The sequence below is a fragment of the Bos mutus genome, chromosome 20 (assembly GCF_027580195.1).
Source record: "Bos mutus isolate GX-2022 chromosome 20, NWIPB_WYAK_1.1, whole genome shotgun sequence".
In the NCBI taxonomy this organism is placed as follows: Eukaryota; Metazoa; Chordata; class Mammalia; order Artiodactyla; family Bovidae; genus Bos; species Bos mutus.
Window position 1 is genome coordinate 39,103,973 of NC_091636.1, and position 20,086 is coordinate 39,124,058.

A 20,086-nucleotide genomic window follows, 5' to 3' on the forward strand; every position below is an offset into this window, starting at 1 on the left:
TTTGGTTTTTTGGCCACAAGGCATGTGGGATCTTTGCTCCCTGATGAGGGATCGATCTGGCACCCCCTGAAATAGAATGAGAAGTCTTAACCACTGGACCACCAGGAAGTCCCAAGCCCTTGCTCTTTTTTTTTTTTTTTTTTTTTTTTAATGACTTTTAAAGAAAGTTTTCAAACCTTCGGAAAACCTGAAAGAATAGTAGAATAAATACACAAAATATTTTCACCCAGATTCACCAACTGGCAATTATTTTGCAACGTTTGCTTTATTGCACTCTCTTTAAAAAATTATGTGTGTGTGTATATGTGTGTAATAGACAACATTTTATATAGTCAATACATATATAAATATACACACACATATATTTTCGTTGAAAATAAATTGTACTCAATATACTAAGATAAAATAGTGTCAACAATTCCATTTTAAAAGGAGCTTTTTCTCCTGTTCTCAAGCCTGAGATACTCTCAGCCTGGAAGATGGCAGTTCTGGCTAGTGGATCTTGTTTATTTTTTATCAGTGGCAGATTAAACCTCTATTTGAAAAAAAAAATTTATTTTTCAAGGGAACATAATTCCTAAATCTTCTGAGTTTCTGTGATGGTCCTCTAGAACAGGCTGAGGGTCTCATCTCAGGCTTGAAGGGTGGAAGAAAAAGCTCCTTTTAAAATGGAATTATCCCTGATGGTCTAGTAGCTAGGATTCCTGGTTTTCATCCAGGCTACCCACGTTCAATTCCTGGGCAGGGAACTAAGGTCTCTCTTCAGGACTGCTCACTGCTGTCTCCCTGAGATCAGTTTCTTTGGGGCTTCAGTTTCAGGTAGCACTAGTGGTAAAGAACCCACCTGCCAATGCAGGAGAGGTAGGAGACTCGGGTTTGATCCCTGGGTCAGGAAGATCCCCTGGAGGAAGGCATGGCAACCCACTCCAGTATTCTTGCCTGGAGAATCCCATGGACAGAGAAGCCTGGTGGGCTACAGTCCATAGGGTTGCAAAGAGTCAGACACTGAAGTCGAACTGAAGTGACTTAGCACATACGCACATCCCACGGGAAGTGTGTTATGAAATTCAGCAAAGTAATTCAAGTTATTGAGCACCTACTATGTACCAGTTACCGTTTCAGGCATTGAGGACACAGCAGTGAACAAAACGAAAACCCTTGCCCTCGTCAAGCTAATTTCCTAGGAGTAAAGTTGATCTGTCCACAGTCCTGCCTGTGGTTTAGATTCAGAGCCACCTGGCTGGCATGCAAATGCTTCTGTATCTCTCTCTAGGAGATTTGTACATGTGGTTAGAAGCAGAGAGCTGTTAGGCATTGATATTGGTGTCTTATCACAAAGTCATGATGTTCACTGTATCAGAACCTAACAAGAATAAGCTATGAGATTCTGACCAAGTGCCTTCACACCATGGAAACTAAATTAAAATATTAGATACACCTGTGGCTTTGCTAGCTCACGTTAATCTTCCGAACCAACAGAAAATCCCAAGGCCATTGTAAAAATAATAGAAAACATTGCAAATCGTCACCATGTTTTTTGCCTCTACGAGTGGCAATTAATAGAACTAAAGAAAATGTCATCATTTATAAAAATGTTCAAGTGTGAAATAAAAGAAGCTTTTTCTTCATTCCTTGAAAAAAAAAAAAAAAAAAACCTTTCCTATTATGTGCCTAGCACCCTATTCATAAACTGGTTGTCACATGGCCAACAAGATCATGTCAGATCTATACTGTTTCTTCACATGCCTGACAAAGAATAAAGAGTTGACTTGGTCAGATCAAAGTCACGTGGTATCTCATGACAAATAGAGGTCTTCATCGCCTTCATGCTAAACTCAGTATATTAAGTTCAGGTCCAAAGTTTTTGAGTAAGAGTTTAGACTCATCAGACTTCTAAGTAAAAAGGTCAGCGATCAAAAGCTTCTTTTGATGGCTATAACTCTTTTTTGATGTGAAAAAAAAAGTTTGGTCAATAAGGAGCTGAAGACCAGAAACTGAGAAGGAAATAATATATCGAGTTAAAAAAAAAAACAAAAACACTTAGCTATATCTAAAGATGAAAGCCCATTTTGACTTAAAATATTAAAGTTACAGGACTAGAGATTATATGTGTCCTGGATTTGAAGGGGCTCATATTTCAAGATACAGGAAAAATACTTAAAAAAAAAACTAATATTGCAACATGCACCAGCCTTATTTTTTTCCTGGCTAATATTGCAAGCTGCATCAGCCCTATTTTTATTCCTGGGATTACCTGAGCCCCTCTGAGCTTCTGTTTCTGAATGTTGTTGCTCAGTCACTCTGTCATGTCTGACTGTTTGAAACCCCATGAACTGCAGCATGCCAGGCTTCCCTATCCTTCACCATCTCCTGGAGTTTGCTCAAACTCACTTCCATTAAGTCGGTGATGCCATGCAACCATCTTGTCCTCTGTCATCTTCTCCGCCTACTGCCTTCAAGCTTTCCAGCATCAAGGTCTTTTCTAATGTCAGTTCTTCACATCAGGTAGCCAAAGTAATGGAGCTTCAGCTTCAGCATCAGTCCTTTCAGTGAATATTCAGGACTGATTTCCTTTAGGACTGACTGGTTTGATCTCCTTGTAGTCCAAGGGACTCTCAAGAGTGTTCGTCAACACCACAGTTCAAAAGCATCAACTCTTCAGCACTCAGCTTTCCTTATGGTCCAACTCTCACATCCATACATGACTACTGGAAAAACCATAGCTTTGACCTGACGGACCTTTGTTGGCAAAGTAATGTCTCTGCTTTTTAATAAGCTGTCTAGGTTGGTCATAGCTTTTCTTCCAAGAAGCAAGTGTCTTTTAAATTCATGGCTGCAGTCACCATCTACAATGATTTTGGAGCCCAAGAAAATAAAGTCTGTCACTGTTTCCATTGTTTGCCCATCTATTTGCCATGAAATGATGGGATGGGGTGCCATAATCTTAGTTTTGTGAATGTTGAGTTTTAAGCCAGCTTTTCACTCTCCTTTTTCACTTTCATCAAGAGGCTCTTTAGTTCCTCTTCGCTTTCTTCCATAAGGGTGGTGTCAACTGCATATCTGAGGTTATTGATGTTTCTCCTGGCAATCTTGATTCCAGCTTATGTTTCATCCAGCCTAGCATTTCACATGATGTACTCTGTATATAAGTTAAATAAGAAGGGTGACAATATACAGCTTTGACATACACCTTTCCCAATTGGGAATTAGTCTGTTGTTCCATGTCCAGTTCTAATGGCTGCTTCTTAGCTAGCATACAATTTTATCAGGAGGCAGGTAAGGTGGTCTGATATTCTCATCTCTTGAAGAATTTCTACCGTTTGTTGTGTATCAAAGGCTTTAGCGTAGTCAGTGAAGCAGAAGTAGATGTTTTTCTGGAATTCTCTTCCTTTTTCTATGATCCAACAGATGTTGGCAATTTGATCTCTGGTTCCTCTGCCTTTTCTAAATCCAGCTGAACATCTGAAAGTTCTCAGTTCATGTAATGTTGAAGCATCGTTTTGAGAATTTTGAGCATTACTTTGTTAGAGTGTGGGCTTCCCTAGTGGCTCAGACGGTAAAGCATCTGCCTGCAAAGGGGGAGACCTGGGTTCAATCCCTGGGTCGGGAAGATCCCCTGGAGAAGGAAATGGCAACCCACTCCAGTACTCTTGCCTGGAGAATTCCATGGACTGAGGAGCCTGGTAAGCTACAGTCCATGGGGTCGCAAAGAGTTGGACATGACTGAGTGGCTTCACTTCACTTTCACTTTGTTAGCGTGTGCTGCTGCTGCTGCTGCTAAGTCACTTCAGTCGTGTCCAACCCTGTGCGACCCCATAGATGGTAGCCCACCAGGCTCCCCAATCCCTGGGATTCTCCAGGCAAGAACACTGGAGTGGGTTGCCATTGTTAGCATGTGAAATGAGTGCAATTGTGCAGTAGTTTGAACATTCTTTGGCACTGCCTTTCTTTGAGATTGGAATGAAAACTGACCTTTTCCAGTCCTGTGGCCACTGCTAAGTTTTCCAAATTTGCTGGCCTATTGGGTGCCAACAGCATCATCTTTTAGGATTTCAAATAGTTCAGCTGGAATTCCATTACCTCCACTAGCTTTGTTTGTAGTGATGCTTCCTAAGGCCCACTTGATTTCACACTCCAGGAAATCGGGCTCTAGGTGAGTGATCACACCATCATGCTTATCTGGGTCATTAAGATCTTTTTTGTATAGTTCTTCTGTGTATTCTTGCCACCTCTTCTTAATATCTTCTGCTGTGTTAGGTCCATACCATTTCTGTTCTTTATTGTGCCCATCTTTGCAACAAAGGTCCGTCTAGTCAAGGCTATGGTTTTTCCTGTGGTCATGTATGGAAGTGAGAGTTGGACTGTGAAGAAGGCTGAGCGCCAAAGAATTGATGCTTTTGAACTGTGGTGTTGGAGAAGACTCTTTAGAGTCCCTTGGACTGCAAGGAGATCCAACCAGTCCATTCTGAAGGAGATCGGCCCTGGGATTTCTTTGGAGGGAATGATGCTGAAGCTGAAACTTCAGTACTTTGGCCACCTCATGCGAAGTGTTGACTCATTGTAAAAGACTATGATGCTGGGAGGGATTGGGGGCAAGAGGAGAAGGGGACGACAGAAGATGAGATGGCTGGATGGCATCAGTGACTCGATGGACGTGAGTCTGAGTGAACTCTGGGAGTTGGTGCTGGACAGGGAGGCCTGGTGTGCTGCGATTCATGGGGTCGCAAAGAGTCGGACACGACTGAGCGACTGATCTGATCTGATCTGATTGCATGAAATATTCCCTTGGTATCTCTAATTTTCTTGAAGAGATCTCTAGTCTTTCCCATTCTATTGTTTTCCTCTATTTCTTTGCACTGTTCACTTAGGAAGGCTTTCTTATCTCTCCTTTCTATTCTTTGGAACTCTGCATTCAGATGGGTATATCTTTCCTTTTCTCCTTTGCCTTTCACTTCTCTTCTTTTCTCAGCAATCTTTAAGGCCTCCTCAGACAGCCATTTTGCCTTTTTGCATTTCTTTTTCTTGGGGATGGTTTTGATCACCACCAAACATCCATACAATGTTATGAACTTCCATCCACAGTTCTTCAGACACTGTGTCTATCAGATCTAATCTCCTGAATCTATTCGTCACTTCCACTGTATAATCATAAAGGATTTGATTTAGGTCATACCTGAATGGCCTAGTAGTTTTCCCTAGAAGAAGTGAAAGTCACTCAGTCGTGTCTGACTCTTTGCAACCCCATGGACTAAACAGTCCATGGAATTCTCCAGGCCATAATACTAGAGTAGGTTGCCATGTCCTTCTCCAGGGGATTTTCCCAACCCAGGGATTGAATACAGGTCTCCAGATTGCAGGTGGATTCTTTACCAGCTGAGCCACCAGAGAAGCCCAGTGGTTTTCCCTACACTCTTCCATTTAAGTCTGAATTTTGCAATAAGGAGTCATGATCTCAGCCACAGTCAGCTCCCAGTCTTGTTTTTGCTGACTGTATAGAGCTTCTCCATCTTTGGCTGCAAAGAATATTATCAATCTGATTTTGGCATTGACTGTCTGGTGATGTCCATGTAGAGAGTCATCTCTTGTGTTGTTGGAAGAGGGTGTTTGCTATGACCAGTGCGTTCTCTTGGCAAAACTCTGTTAGCCTTTGCCCTGCTTTGTTTGTACTCCAAGGCCAAATTTGCCTATTACTCCAGGTGTTTCTTGACTTCCTACTTTTGCATTCTAGTCCCCTATGATGAAAAAGACATCTTTTTTTGGTGTTAGTTCTAGAAGGTCTCGTAGGTCTCCATCAGTTCAGTTCAACTCAGTCATGTCCGACTCTTTGCAATCCCACGGACCACGGCATGCCAAGCCTCCCTGTCCATCACCAACTCCCAGAGTTTACCCAAACTCATGTCTATCAAGTCGGTGACGCCATCCAACCATCTCATCCTCTGTCACTCCCTTCTCCCTCCCTCAATCTTTCCCAGCATCAGGGTGTTTTCAAATGAGTCAGCTCTTCACATCAGGTGGCCAAAGTATTGGAGTTTCAGTTTCAACATCAGTCCTTCCAATGAACACCCAGGACTGATCGCCTTTAGGATGAACTGGTTGGACCTCCTTGCAGTCCAAGGGCGTCTCAAGAGTCTTCTCCAACACGACCATTCAAAAGCATCAATTCTTTGGTGCTCAGCTCAGTAGGTCTTCATATAGAACCATTCAACTTCAGCTTCTTCAGCATTAGTGGTTGGGGCATAGACTTGGATTACTGTGATATTGAATGGTTTGCCTTGGAAACAGAGATCATTCTGTCATTTTTGAGACTGCACCCAAGTACTGCCTTTTGGACTCTTGTTGCCTATGAAGGCTACTCCATTTCTTCCAAATGGATTCTTGCCCACAGTAGTAGATATAATGGTCATCTGAATTAAATTCATCTGTTCTGGTCCATTTTAGTTCACTGAGTCCTAAAATGTCAATGTTCACTCTTGCCATCTCCTGTTTGACCACTTCCAATTTACCTTGATTCATGGATCTAACATTCCAGGTTCATATGCAATATTGTTCTTTACAGCATCGGACTTTCTGAATTACGAAATGAAAAAGGTTGCCTCCATCTAACAAACAATCTAGCAAGTACATTTGTGAGTTGATAATATTTACCCGCTTTTCCCCATTTTGAACAAGCCATTTGCAAAATTCTTCAACAGTTGTCAGTGTTTCATAATCCTCTGGGCCTAATGTTGTTTGATATGCAGTGATGCTTTTCATAAAATACAGCCCAACAGCATCTGCATAAAAGGGAAACAATTATTTAAGGCAATATGCTAACCTTTACAAGTCTCTAATTTCAACTTTGGCTCAATCAATTAGACAGCCCATAGCTGTCCTCTTTCCAGGACTCATAAAAGCTTCAAACAGTCTGAGATATAGTTTGATGGCATCAGATGAAGTTCTAATTTTATTTTTTTGATGAAATGCATGGATTTTCTGTAGGAAAAGAAAGCTTATGTCTGAACAGTCTTATTCTAAGACCTAAAATAACCACAAATTAAACTCTCCTGTGCAATGGAAGACTATATTTTTAGTTAAAGTCTTACAGAGATTTCCATTTGTTGGGGTTCCTGTTGAGAGTATGTGTGTGGAGAGAGTGAGTTTTGATTTTAAAAGAATTTTAAATTTACAGTTGTTATTGTTTAAAAATTTACTTCCAATGATGTCTTTTATTCCAAACATAATAGATATTTTTGTAATCAATCTAGAAAATGCAGAGAAGCAAAAAGAAAATGAAAATTATCTCCATACACATCACTTGGGAACAGGCACTAACATTTTTTAGCCACTGTATTTAGGTATAAGCTGTATAACACACATTCACCCATTGTAATTATACAGTCTGTAATAGTTATGTAACCATGATACATGATGTGATCACACAATATGTAGTCTTTTCAAGCTGATTCTTTCATGTAGCATGCTGTTTTGAGGTTCATCCATGTTGTTGTATGAGTTAGTACTTCACTCCTTTTTCTAAATGAGTATTTTTCTATCATATGGATATACGACATTTGTTTACACATTCACAAGCTGACGAATATTTGTGTATGTGAATATAATCTACTGTATTTCCCCTCATACTTATCAGTTCCAATTCCATTCCTTTCTGTGGATGACTTACCATCTGCTGTCATTTTCTTTCAGCCTGAGGGTTTCCTTTAGTGTTTCTTTTACTACAAGGCTGCTACCAATAAATCCTGATTTTCTTTACCCAGAAATGTCTTTATCTCACCTTTATTTCTGAAGGATACTTTTGTGGGATGTACAATTCTTGGCTGAATTTTACTGCAGTATTTTCCACTGCCTTCTAGCCTTAATTTATCTGATGAAAAATCAACCATTAATCATATTACTGTTCTCCTGTAAATAGTTGTTTTTCCATTGCTGCTTTTAAGATTTTCTTTTTGTCATTCAACAATTTGACTACATGTGCAACTGTGGTTTTATTTGTGCTTACCTTACTTGGCATTGAGACTTTCAGATCTGTGGATAACATTTTTATCAAATTTGGGAACTTCGGGGCCATGATTTCTTTAGATGATTTTCTGCCTTCTTTCTCCTCTCCTTATGGAACTCCCATTACATGAGTGTGTGTACTCCTGCTGTTGTCACACAGACATCTGATGCTCTCATTTCTCTTCAGTATTGCCTATTCTATCTTGCTATTCTTTTGACTGGATCATCTCTAGTGACCTGCTTTTGAGCTACCTCTATCTTTTCTGGGTTTCCCTGGTAGCTCAGAGGTTAAAGCGTCTGCCTGCAGTGTGGGAGACCTGGGTTCAATCCCTGGGTTGGGAAGATTCCCCTGGAGAAGGAAATGGCAACCCACTCCAGTATTCTTGCCTAGAGAATCCCATGGATGGAGGAGCCTGGCGGGCTACAGTCCATGGGGTCGCACAAAGTAGGACACGACTGAGCGACTGAACTGAACTGAACTGTCTTTTCTGCTATCTCAAAGCTGATGTTGAGACCATTGACACATTTTTTATAAGTTACTATATCTTAAAACTCCAGAATTTCCATTTTAGCTAGTTTTTAAAAGCAGTTTATATTTCTCTATAAAAATATGAAGATTTCATATTTACTAAATAATTTTCATAATATTTTCTTTTAATTCTTTGAACTATTTCCTTTAATTCAACATATTTATGATAGCTGCTTTGAAGTCTTTGCTAAATCCAACATCTAGCCCACTTAAGAGTCAATTTCTGTTGACTGCTCTTTTTCTGAGTCATGGGCTTCTGCCTCTCTGTATTCTTCTCTTTTTGTTGTTGTTGATAATGCTACATTTTAGATAATCATAGGAGTAATCACAGATTCTGATACATCTTTGTGGGGTTCTGTTTATTGGGTACACTATACAACCTGTCTCTCCATCGTGTTGGGAGGCTAATGTCTTCGCTCTGGTGTTATCTGTGTGTGCTTGGTTTTTATTTTTGATTAATAAACTTTTAGAGCAGTTTTACATTCACAGAAAAATTCAGTGGAAGATAGAGATTTCCAGTATAATTTTGTCCCCAAATAAGCACTTATTATGGTTAATTTTACTGTGATATTGAATGGCTTGCCTTGGAAATGAACAGAGATCATTCTGCCATTTTTGAGATTGCATCCAAGTACTGCATTTCAGACTCTTTTGTTGACCATGATGGCCACTCCATTTCTTCTGAGGGATTCCTGCCCACAGTAGTAGATACAATGGTCATCTGAGTTAAATTCACCCATTCCAGTCCATTTCAGTTCGCTGATTCCTAGAATGTCGACATTCACTCTTGCCATCTATTGTTTGACCACTTCCAATTTGCCTTGATTCATGGACCTGGCATTCCAGGTTCCTATGCAATATTGCTCTTTACAGCATTGGACCTTGCTTCTATCACCAGTCACATCGACAGCTGGGTACTGTTTTTGCTTTGGCTCCATCCCTTCATTCTTCCTGGAGTTATTCCTCCACTGATCTCCAGTAGCATATTGGGCACCTACTGACCTGGGGAATTTCTCTTTCAGTATCCTATCATTTTACCTTTTAATACTGTTCATGGGGTTCTCAAGGCAAGAATACTGAAGTGGTTTGCCATTCCCTTCTCCAGTGGACCAGTGGAATTCCAGTTGAGCTATTCCAAATCCTGAAAGATGATGCTGTGAAAGTGCTACACTCAATATGCCAGCAAATTTGGAAAACTCAGCAGTGGCTACAGGACTGGAAAAGGTCAGTTTTCATTCCAATCCCAAAGAAAGGCAATGCCAAAGAATGCTCAAACTACCGCACAATTGCACTCATCTTACATGCTAGTAAAGTAATGCTCAAAGTTCTCCAAGCCAGGCTTCAACAACATGTGAACCGTGAACTTCCTGATGTTCAAGCTGGTTTCAGAAAAGGCAGAGGAACCAGAGATCAAAACATCTGCTGGATCATGGAAAAAGCAAGAGAGTTCCAGAAAAACATCTATTTCTGCTTTATTGACTATGCCAAAGCCTTTGACTGTGTGGATCACAATAAACTGTGGAAAATTCTGAAAGAGATGGGAATACCAGACCACCTGACCTGCCTCTTTAGAAATCTGTATGCAGGTCAGGAAGCAACAGTTAGAACTGGACATGGAACAACAGACTGGTTCCAAATTGGAAAAGGAGTATGTCAGGGCTGTATAATGTCACCCTGCTTATTTAACCTATATGCAGAGTACATCATGAGACACGCTGGACTGGAAGAAGCACAAGCTGGAATCAAGATTGCCGGGAGAAATATCAATAACCTCAGATATGCAGATGACACCACCCTTAAGGCAGAAAGTGAAGAGGAACTCAAAAGCCTCTTGATGAAAGTAAAAGTCGAGAGTGAAAAAGTTGGCTTAAAGCTCAACATTCAGAAAACGAAGATTATGGCATCTGGTCCCACCACTTCATGGGAAACAGATGGGAAAACAGTGGAAACAGTGTCAGACTTTAATTTTTTGGGCTCCAAAATCACTGCGGATGGTGACTGCAGCCATGAAATTAAAAGATGCTTATTCCTTGGAAGGAAAGTTATGACCAACCTAGACAGCATATTCAAAAGCAGAGACATTACTTTGCCAACAAAGGTCTGTCTAGTCAAGGCTATGGTTTTTCCAGTGGTCATGTATGGATGTGAGAGTTGGACTGTGAAGAAGGCTGAGCACTGAAGAACTGATGCTTTTGAACTGTGGTGTTGGAGAAGACTCTTGAGGGTCCCTTGGACTGCAAGGAGATCCAACCAGTGCATTCTGAAGGAGATCAGCCCTGGGATTTCTTTGGAAGGAATGATGCTAAAGCTGAAACTCCAGTCCTTTGGCCACCTCATGCAAAAGAGTTGACTCATTGGAAAAGACTCTGATGCTGGGAGGGTTTGGGGCAGGAGGACAAGGGGATGACAGAGGATGAGATGGCTGGATGGCATCACTGACTCGATGGATGTGAGTCTGAGTGAACTCCGGGAGTTGGTGAGGGACAGGGAGGCCTGGAGTGCTGCGATTCATGGGGTCACAAAGAGTCAGACAAGACTGAGCGACTGACCTGAACTGAACTGAGCGGATATTGGCAATTTGATCTCCGGTTCCTCTGTCTTTTCTAAAACCAGCTTGATACCTCACATCCAAGGTAAGAGAAACCCAAGTAAGATGGTAGGTGCTGAGAGAGGGCATCAGAGGGCAGACAGACTGAAACCACAATCACAGACAACTAGCCAATCTGATCACGCAGACCACAGCCTTGTCTAGCTCACTGAAACTAAGGCATGCCGTGTGGGGCCACCCAAGATGGACGGGTCATGGTGGAGAGGTCTGACAGAATGTGGTCCACTAGAGAAGGGAATGGCAAATCACTTCAGTATTCTTGCCTTGAGAACCCCATGAAAAGTATGAAAAGGCAAAAAGATAGGACATTGAGAGATGAACTCCCCAGGTCAGTAGGTGCCCAATATGCTATTGGAGATCAGTGGAGAAATAACTCCAGAAAGAATGAAGGGATGGAGCCAAAGCAAAAACAACACCCAGTTGTGGATGGGACTGGTGATAGAAGCAAGGTCCAATGCTGTAAAGAGCAATATTGCATTGGAACCTGGAATGCCAGGTCCATGAATCAAGGCAAATTGGAAGTAGTCAAACAGGAGATGGCAAGAGTGAACATCGACATTCTAGGAATCAGCGAACTAAGATGGACTGGAATGGGTGAATTTAACTCAGATGACCATTATATCTACTACTGTGGGCAGGAATTCCTTAGAAGAAATGGAGAAGCCATCATAGTCAAGAAAAGAGTCTGTAATGCAGTACTTGGATGCAATCTCAAAACGGACAGAATGATCTCTGTTCATTTCCAAGGCAAACCACTCAATATCACGGTAATCAAATCTATTGAGGGTCTGAATACAATCAAAAAGGGCAAAGGAAGGGTGAGTCTCACTTTCTTTTCTTGAACTGTGAAATCCATCTACTCCAGCCCTTTGAGCCTTTCATTTCCAAGACTTACATCAGAGGTCCCCACATCCCCCAGTTCTCACGTCTTTGTCCTCATATTGGGATTTACACCATTGGCTCCCTTGGTTCTCAGGCCTTCAAACTCGGACTAAATTATGCCATCAGCTTTCCTGGCTCTTTAGCTTATACATGGCAGACTGTGGTACTTCTCATCCTCTGTAACTACATATGAGCCAGTTTCTATAATAAAGCTCCTCTTATATATCTCTGTCTATATGTACTGCTGGTTATGCTTCTCTGGAGAACCTAATATAGATTTTGGTACCAGGAGTGGGCTCAACACCACGGACTCCACTCACCAAGGACAACTAGATCATGGCCACTGCTGAGTGCCCAGGATGCCAGGACAGAGTGATACGATGTGTGTACATGGTCAGTCATGTCTGACTCTTTGCAACGCCATGGTCTGTAGCAAGCCAGGCTCCTCTGTCCATGAAACTTTCCAGGCAAGAATACTGGAGTGGGTTGTCATTTCCTTCCCCAGGAGATCTTCTTGACCCAGGGATCAAAGCCGAATCTCGTGTGTCTCCTGCACTGGCGGGTGGATTCTTTACCGCTGCACCACCTGGAACCAATGCTGATTCCCCATACGGCACCATTCCCCAGGTGAGCAGTCATTTACCTGGTAGCAGGCTGGTTACTTTGAACTACTCCCATCAGGGAAGGGCCAGTGTTTTGTCCTTACTGGAACAGACCCTTACTCTGGATGCAGATTTGCATTTCCTGCATTCAGTGCTTCTGCCAAAACTACCATCTGGGGACTCAGAGAATGCCTTATTCACCATCATGATATTCCACACAATATTGCTTCATATCAAGGAAATCACTTCACAGCAAAGGAATCACTTCACAGCAAAGGAAGTCCATGGCAATGGACCCAGGCTCGTGGAATTCACCACTTTAGCATAGTTAGTGAAAGTCACTCAGTTGTATCTGATTCTTTGCGACCCCATGGATTATACAGCCCATGGAATTATCCAGGCCAAAATACTGGAGTGGGTAGCCATTCCCTTCTCCAGGGGATCTTCCCAATCCAGGGATCGAACCCAGGTCTCCCACATTGCTGGTGGATTCTTTACCAGCTGAGCTACAAGGGAAGCCCAAGAACACTGGAGTGGGTAGCCTATCCATTCTCCAGCAGATCTTCCCAACCCAGGCATCTAACCAGCGTCTCTTGCATTGCAGCTGGATTCTTTACCAACTGAGCCTTCAGGGAAGCCCTTAGGATGGTTGCCCACCATCCTAAAGCAGCTAGCTTGATAAAATAGTGGGATGTCTTTTGAAGACTCTGTTACAGTGTCAGCTAGGTGGCAATACTTTGCAAGGCTGGGTCAAGCTTCTCCAGAAGGCTGTATATTCTTTGAATCAAGCATCCAGTATATGGTGCTGTTTCTCCAATAGTCAGGATTCACAGGTCTAGGAATCAAGGGATGGAAATGTGAGTACCATCACTCATCATTATCCCTATGACCCACTAACAAAATTTTTGCTTCCTTTTACCATAACTGTATGTTCTGCTGGTCTAAAGGTCTTAGTTCTAGAGGGATGAATGCATTCATTAGGAGATACAATGACTCCACTGAACTGGAAGTTAAGACCGACTCCTGGTTATTTGGGTTCCTTATACCTTTGAATCAAAAGACAGGGAAAGGAGTTACTGTGCTGACTGGGGTCATTGCTCCTGATCCCTCAGGGGAAACTGGAGTACTACTCCACAGTGGAGGTCAGGAGAGTCTGTCTGGAATACACCAGGTCCCTTAGGGCTTTTCTTAGTAGTACTGAGCCCTGTGATTAAGATCAATGAAAAACTACAACATCCTAATCCAGGCCAGATTAGTAATGACCCATTCAGGAATGAAGGTTTGGGCCACTTTACTAGATAAAGAATCATTACCAGCTGAGGTGCTTCTTGACGACAAAAGGGATATAGATTGGGTAGTAGAAAAAGATAGTTATAAATACCAGCCATGACCACACAAACAGTTACAGAAATGAGAACTGTAATTGTAATGAGAATTTCCTCCTTATTTTATAAATACATCTGTGTATGTGTGTGTATACACATATTCATATTAAGCAAATGTCTTTGTTTTCTTTACTATTTTATTTTCTTATCATGTAACATAAGATGTATTAGCTTTATATCAGCCTTTAAGGATCATCAAATGTACATCATAGTTTTCAGTTATGGGATACCACAAGGCTAGTCAACATCCTGAAGGACTTCATCTCCTCTTCTGGGGAAGGGATTAGTGTCTTTTCAGTTGTAACCAGGAGAGCTGTATCATGTCAGGTAGAATGATGACCTTGTTATTGTCTTCATTTGAAGATTAAGGAGATGTGTATAGATATCAAGTTGATGAGGAGTGGATTTATGATGGTGACTTTTGTGTCAACTTGACTGGGCTTAAGGATGCCCAAATAGCTGGCAGAAAATTATTTCTGAGTGTGTCTGTGAGGGTGTTTCCAGGAGAGATGAGCATCTGAATCAGTCGACTGAGTAAAGAAGTTCCACCCTCTCCAGGATGGGTAGACATCGCCCAGTCCTTGAGGGTCCAGATAGACCAATAACAGACACCCTCCCCACACGCCAAAAAAGACAGCAGAAGGGTGTATTCTCTATTTTGAGCTGAGAAATCCATCTCCTGCCCTTGGACATCACATAGTTGTTTTAGATTCTCAGTCTGATAATTCCAGTGGCTCAGAGGGTAAAGAGTCTCCCTGCAGTGCGGGAGATCCAGGTTCGATCCTTTGGTCGGGAAGATCCCCTGGAGAAGGAAATGGCAACCTACTCCAGTATTCTTGCCTGGAAAATCCATGGGCAGAGGAGCCTGGCAGTACAGTCCATGGGTTGCAAAGAGTTGGACACAACTGAGCCACTTCATTTTCCATTTCTAAGTAAGTAAGATACTGATGCTTGTTCTGTCTCTTTAAATTATGGTCTTTGACTTTTAATATGCCTTATATTTCTTCCTGATAGTTGGGCATGATGTATTGTATAAAAGGAACTGCTCCAAAGAGGCCTTTAGTAATGTGGTAGTAAGGTGTTGGGGGAAGGGAAGCATTGTATAATCCTGTGATTTGGTGAGCCCATGCCTCTGGACTGTGAACTCTTCAAGTAAGCCTCAGTTCCCCTCTCCCTCAGATGGGACAGCATGGAAGAGGCTAAAGTTGGATATCTCCATCTTCTCAGGTTGGTTAGGCTCCAGGAAAAAAAAAAAAACAATATTTATGGTCTACTTAAAAAAAAAGTTTCTCTTGAAGGCAGGCCTTGTTAAGCAGAATGCTCTGGTATATTTTTTAAATGGCCATTTTCTCCCCCTCCCTGCTGCAAGCAAGGGGTATTTTTCTCTAATATTCACTTTGAAAACCTGATAAAGTTCCTGGAGATAAAAATATAAAGTGTGGGGGATCCCCTATGATTGAGTAACCTTGGAATTTTTAACTCTCCTAATTTTTAATTAAAAATTTTAAATTTTTGCCCACACTGAGCTCCCAGAAATTCATCAACTACAGTTCAGGTTTTCTTAACCCCAGTACTGCTTCCTGTCAAGATGGTGATCTGTTCTGGTAAACTGTGATTCTCTGTATTCACCTGTTTCTCCAGTTTCAGAGGCATCAGTTGACTTGTGACCCATGACCTTACTTCTCTGACAGATCAAAGAAGAGTTAGTGATTTTTCAGTGTGATCAGCTTCTATATTGTTAGAATGGATTGATGATTTCCAAGTTCCTACACAGTGGACCGAATACTGAAAGTCTTTGCTCAGGTTTCAATGCTTACTTTAATTTTTAGTCTGGGCTCCTGGGGGTGACCCCTGTGTCTGCCCAGCTAGTGTTGACCCACTGACTTGGGAAGAGGTTGTGCTCAAATGCCTCCAGATGCTATGTCTTTCATCCTCTGTTGAGCGATCTGTATGCAGATTGGGGAGTGCGTTCAAAAGCTCTACCACATTTCAAGTCTCCTTTGGTTGCTTTTTGCTGGACCCTCCAGTGTCCCCTGCATGTGTATGTGGTTTCCCAGATGGCCAGAGATGTTGGAAGAGCTTATTTAGCCTTTTTATGGCTCTCTCATTTCAAGGTTCTTTCAGTTAAAATTGATGACTGGCCTGCTACTGACACCAACCAGTACAGCATATTCAGGCTAACAATTACCAGGCATTCCCCAATTCACTTCCTACTACGCTGGCCACTTTTATCTGATAAATCTGTAGGCTTTTATCCCATGCTTTAAATGAGTCACTAGCCTCCTCTGCCAGCAAAGGTGCTGGTTTTCTCGGCTAGCCTCATGTTGATAAAATTGTGTTCTTCAAGGACTGAGCTGGGGCTGTGGATGGGTGGGAGCAGCCCCAGGCAAGATGCCAGAAAGACTCACTCTTTACCTAAAGCTCTAACAGATTTGAGAATGATCTGCAATTTGTTATCTGCTTATCTATTTACAGTGTCCTGAAATGGGTACTTTTTTAATCATTTTATTCAGTTTGTGTGTGTGTGTGTATGCTATGTATGTTAAGAGATTATACGAACTCTTCACAAAGCCACAGCCAGAAGTCTCTACCTCTGTTTATATTTTGATGCAGTTTTTCTTACTCTGCAGTTCATTTTTCATGTTTATATAAATATAACTATAGGGCTTACCTCCTAGCTCAGTTGGTAAATAATCTGCCTGCAATGCAGGAGACCTGGGTTCAGTTCCTGGGTCCAGAAGATCCCCTGGAGAAGGAAATGGCAACCCACTCCCATATTCTTGCCTGGAAAATCCCATGGACAGAGGAGCCTGGCAGGCTAAAGTCCATGGGGTTGCAAAGAGTCAGACACTACTTAGCAACTAAACCATCACATTTGCTTTCTGTGTCCTAAAAGTGCAAGTTATTTTTTCCTTAATGCTTTTTAAATATTTATTTAGTTTATTTTTGACTGTACTGGGCCTTTCTTGCTGTGTGTGGGCTTTTCTCTAGTTGCAGCAAGCAGGGAATAGTCTTGAGTTGAGATGTGTGGTCTTCCCATTTCAGTGGCTTCTCTCGTTGTGGCAGAGCACATCATCTAGGTTTGCAGGCTTAGTAGTTGTGGCTCACGGACTCTGGAGCAATGGCTCAGTAGTTGTGGCTCATCGGTTTAGTTGCCTTGTGGCATGTGGGATCTTCTCAGAGCAGGGATCAAACCTGTGTTCCCTGCATTGGGAGATGGATTCTTAACCACTGGACCACTAGGGAAGCCCCTTAATGCTGCTTTCTAAAAATTAACCTTTTCTTTATTTGTAAAATCTAGCCCTTTTATTTTATTTTGGTCATACTTTGATAATTGCAAGATCTCAGTCCCCTGACCAGGGACTGATTCCAGGCCATGGCAGTGAAAACCTAGGATCCTAACCACTGGTCAACTGTAGCCCTTTTAAATACTACAAAATTCTATATAACTAACATACCAAATTTTCCTTATAATATTTCACAGTTACAAATAGTGCCAGAGTGAAATCCTTATACATGTTTCCTTTTCAATTTTATTATATATATCAAATTGGTCCCTTAATTTCAAATCAGATTGATTATATTCTTTGCAGCCCAAGATGGAGAAGCTCTATACAGTCAGCAAAAACAAGACCGGGAGCTGACTGTGGCTCAGATCATGAACTCCTTATTGCCAAATTCAGACTTAAATTGAAGAAAGTAGGGAAAACCACTAGACCATTCAGGTATGACCTTAATCAAATTCCTTACAATTATATAGTAGAAGTGACAAACAGATTCAAGGGATGAGATCTGATAGACACAGTGTCTGAAGAACTACAGATGGAGGTTCATAACATTGTACAGGAAGCAGTAATCAAAACCATCGCCAAGAAAAAGAAATGCAAAAAGGAAAAACAGTTGTCTGAGGAGACCTTACAAATAGCTGTGAAAAGAAGAGAAGCTAAAGGCAAAGGAGAAAAGGAATGATATACCCATTTGAATGCAGAGTTTCAAAGAAGAGGAAGGAGAGATAAGAAAGCCTTCTTCAGTGATCAATGCTAAGAAATAGAGGGGAAAAAAAGAATGGGAAAGACTATAGATCTCTTCCAGAAAATTAAGAGATACCAAGGGAACACTTCACGCAAAGATAGGCACAATAAAGGACAGAAATGGTATGGACCTAACAGAAGCAAAAGATATTAAGAGGAGGTGGCAAGAATACACAGAAGAACTATACAAAAAAGATCTTCATGACCCAGATAATCAGGATGGTGTAATGAATCACCTAGAGCCAGACATTCTGGAATGCGAAGTCTAGTGGGCCTTAGGAAGCATTACTATGAACAAAGCTAGTGGAGGTGATAGAATATTTCAAATCCTAAAAGATGATGCTGTGAAAGTGCTGCACTCAATATGCCAACTAATTTGGAAAACTCAGCAGTGGCCACAGGACTGGAAAACATCAGTTTTCATTCCAATCCCAAAGCCAGGCAATGACAAAGAATGTTCAAACTACTGCACAATTGCACTCATCTCACACACTAGTAAAGTAATGCTCAAAGTTCTCCAAGCCAGGCTTCAACTGTACATGAACCGTGAACTTCCAAATATTCAAGCTGGATTTAGGAAAGGCAGAGGAACCAGAGATCAAATTGCCAACATCCGCTGGATCATCGAAAAAGCAAGAGAGTTCCAGAAAAATATCTACTTCTGCTTCATTGACTATGCCAAAGCCTTTGACTGTGTGGATCACAGCAAACTGTGGAAAATTCTTAAAGAGATGGGAATACCAGACCACCTGACCTGCCTCCTGAGACAAGAAGCAACAGTTAGAACTGGACATGGAACAACAGACTGGTTTCAAATAGGGAAAGGAGTACATCAAGGCTGTATATTGTTACCCTGATTATTTAACTTACCTGCAGATTACATCATGAGAAAAGCTGGACTGGATGAAGCACAAGCTGGAATCAAGATTGCTGGGAGAAATATCAACAACCTCAGATATGCAGTTGACACCACCCTTATGGAAGAAAGCGAAGAGGAACTAAAGAGCCTCTTGATGAAAGTGAAAGAGGAGAGTGAAAAATGTGGCTTAAAGCTCAACATTCAGAAAACTAAGATCATGGCATCTGGCCCCATCACTTCATGGCAAATAGGTGGGGAAATGGTGGAAACAGTGACAGACTTTATTTTGGGGGGCCCAAAATCATTGCAGATGGTGACTGTAGCCACGAAATTAAAAGACACTTTCTCCTTGGAAGAAAAGTTATGACCAACCTAGATAGCATATTAAAAAGAAGAGACATTATTTTGCCAGCAAAGGTCTGTCCAGTCAAAGATATGGTTTTTCCAGTAGTTATGTATGGATGTGAGAGTTGGACTATAAAGAAAGCTAAGTGCCAAAGAATTGATGCTTTTGAACTGTGGTGTTGGAGAAGACCCTTGAGAGTCCCTTGGACTGCAAGAAGATCCAACCAGTCCATCCTAGTTAAATCAGTCCTGAGTATTCTTTGGAAGGACTGATGCTGAAGCTGAAACGCCAATACTTTGGCCACATCATGCGAAGAACTGACTCATTTGAAAAGACCCTGATGCTGGGAAAGATTGAAGGCAGAAGGAGAGGGGGATGACAGAGGATGAGATGGCTAGATGGCATCACCAACTCAATGGACATGAGTTTGAGTAAACTCTGGGAGTTTGGTGATGGACAGGGAGGCCTGGCGTGCTGCAGTCCATGGAGTAGCAAAGAGTCAGACAGGACTGAGCTACTGAACTGAATTTAATAACAATGTTTCCCTGGTGGCTCAGCAGTAAAGAATCTGCCTGCAGTGCAGGAGACACAAGAGACACAAGACGATCCCTGAGTCGGGAAGATCCCCTGGAGAAGGAAATGGCAACTCATTCCAGTATTCTTGCCTGGGAAATCACATGGACAGAGGAGCCTGGTGGGCCACAGTCCATGGGGTCACAAGAATCAGACTTGACTTAGCGACTAAACCACCAACACAATTTCATATCAATTACACTATCACTCCCACCAGCTATGACTGAGCAGACCTGTTTACCTATCTGGAAAATGACAGATAATTTTAAATTTTTG

The 20,086-nt window shown here is 41.8% G+C and overlaps 1 protein-coding gene across 2 annotated transcripts in view; it reads right to left on the minus strand.

Moving 5' to 3' along the window:
• TTC23L (tetratricopeptide repeat domain 23 like) overlaps positions 1-20,086 on the minus strand; it is a 67,470-nt gene that overhangs the window by 17,123 nt on the left and 30,261 nt on the right. For both annotated transcript variants that reach the window (XM_070357665.1, XM_070357667.1), the window contains exon 9: positions 6,646-6,773. In XM_070357665.1, coding sequence (XP_070213766.1) covers positions 6,646-6,773 — 128 coding nt within the window. The remainder of the gene's footprint in view (positions 1-6,645; positions 6,774-20,086) is intronic.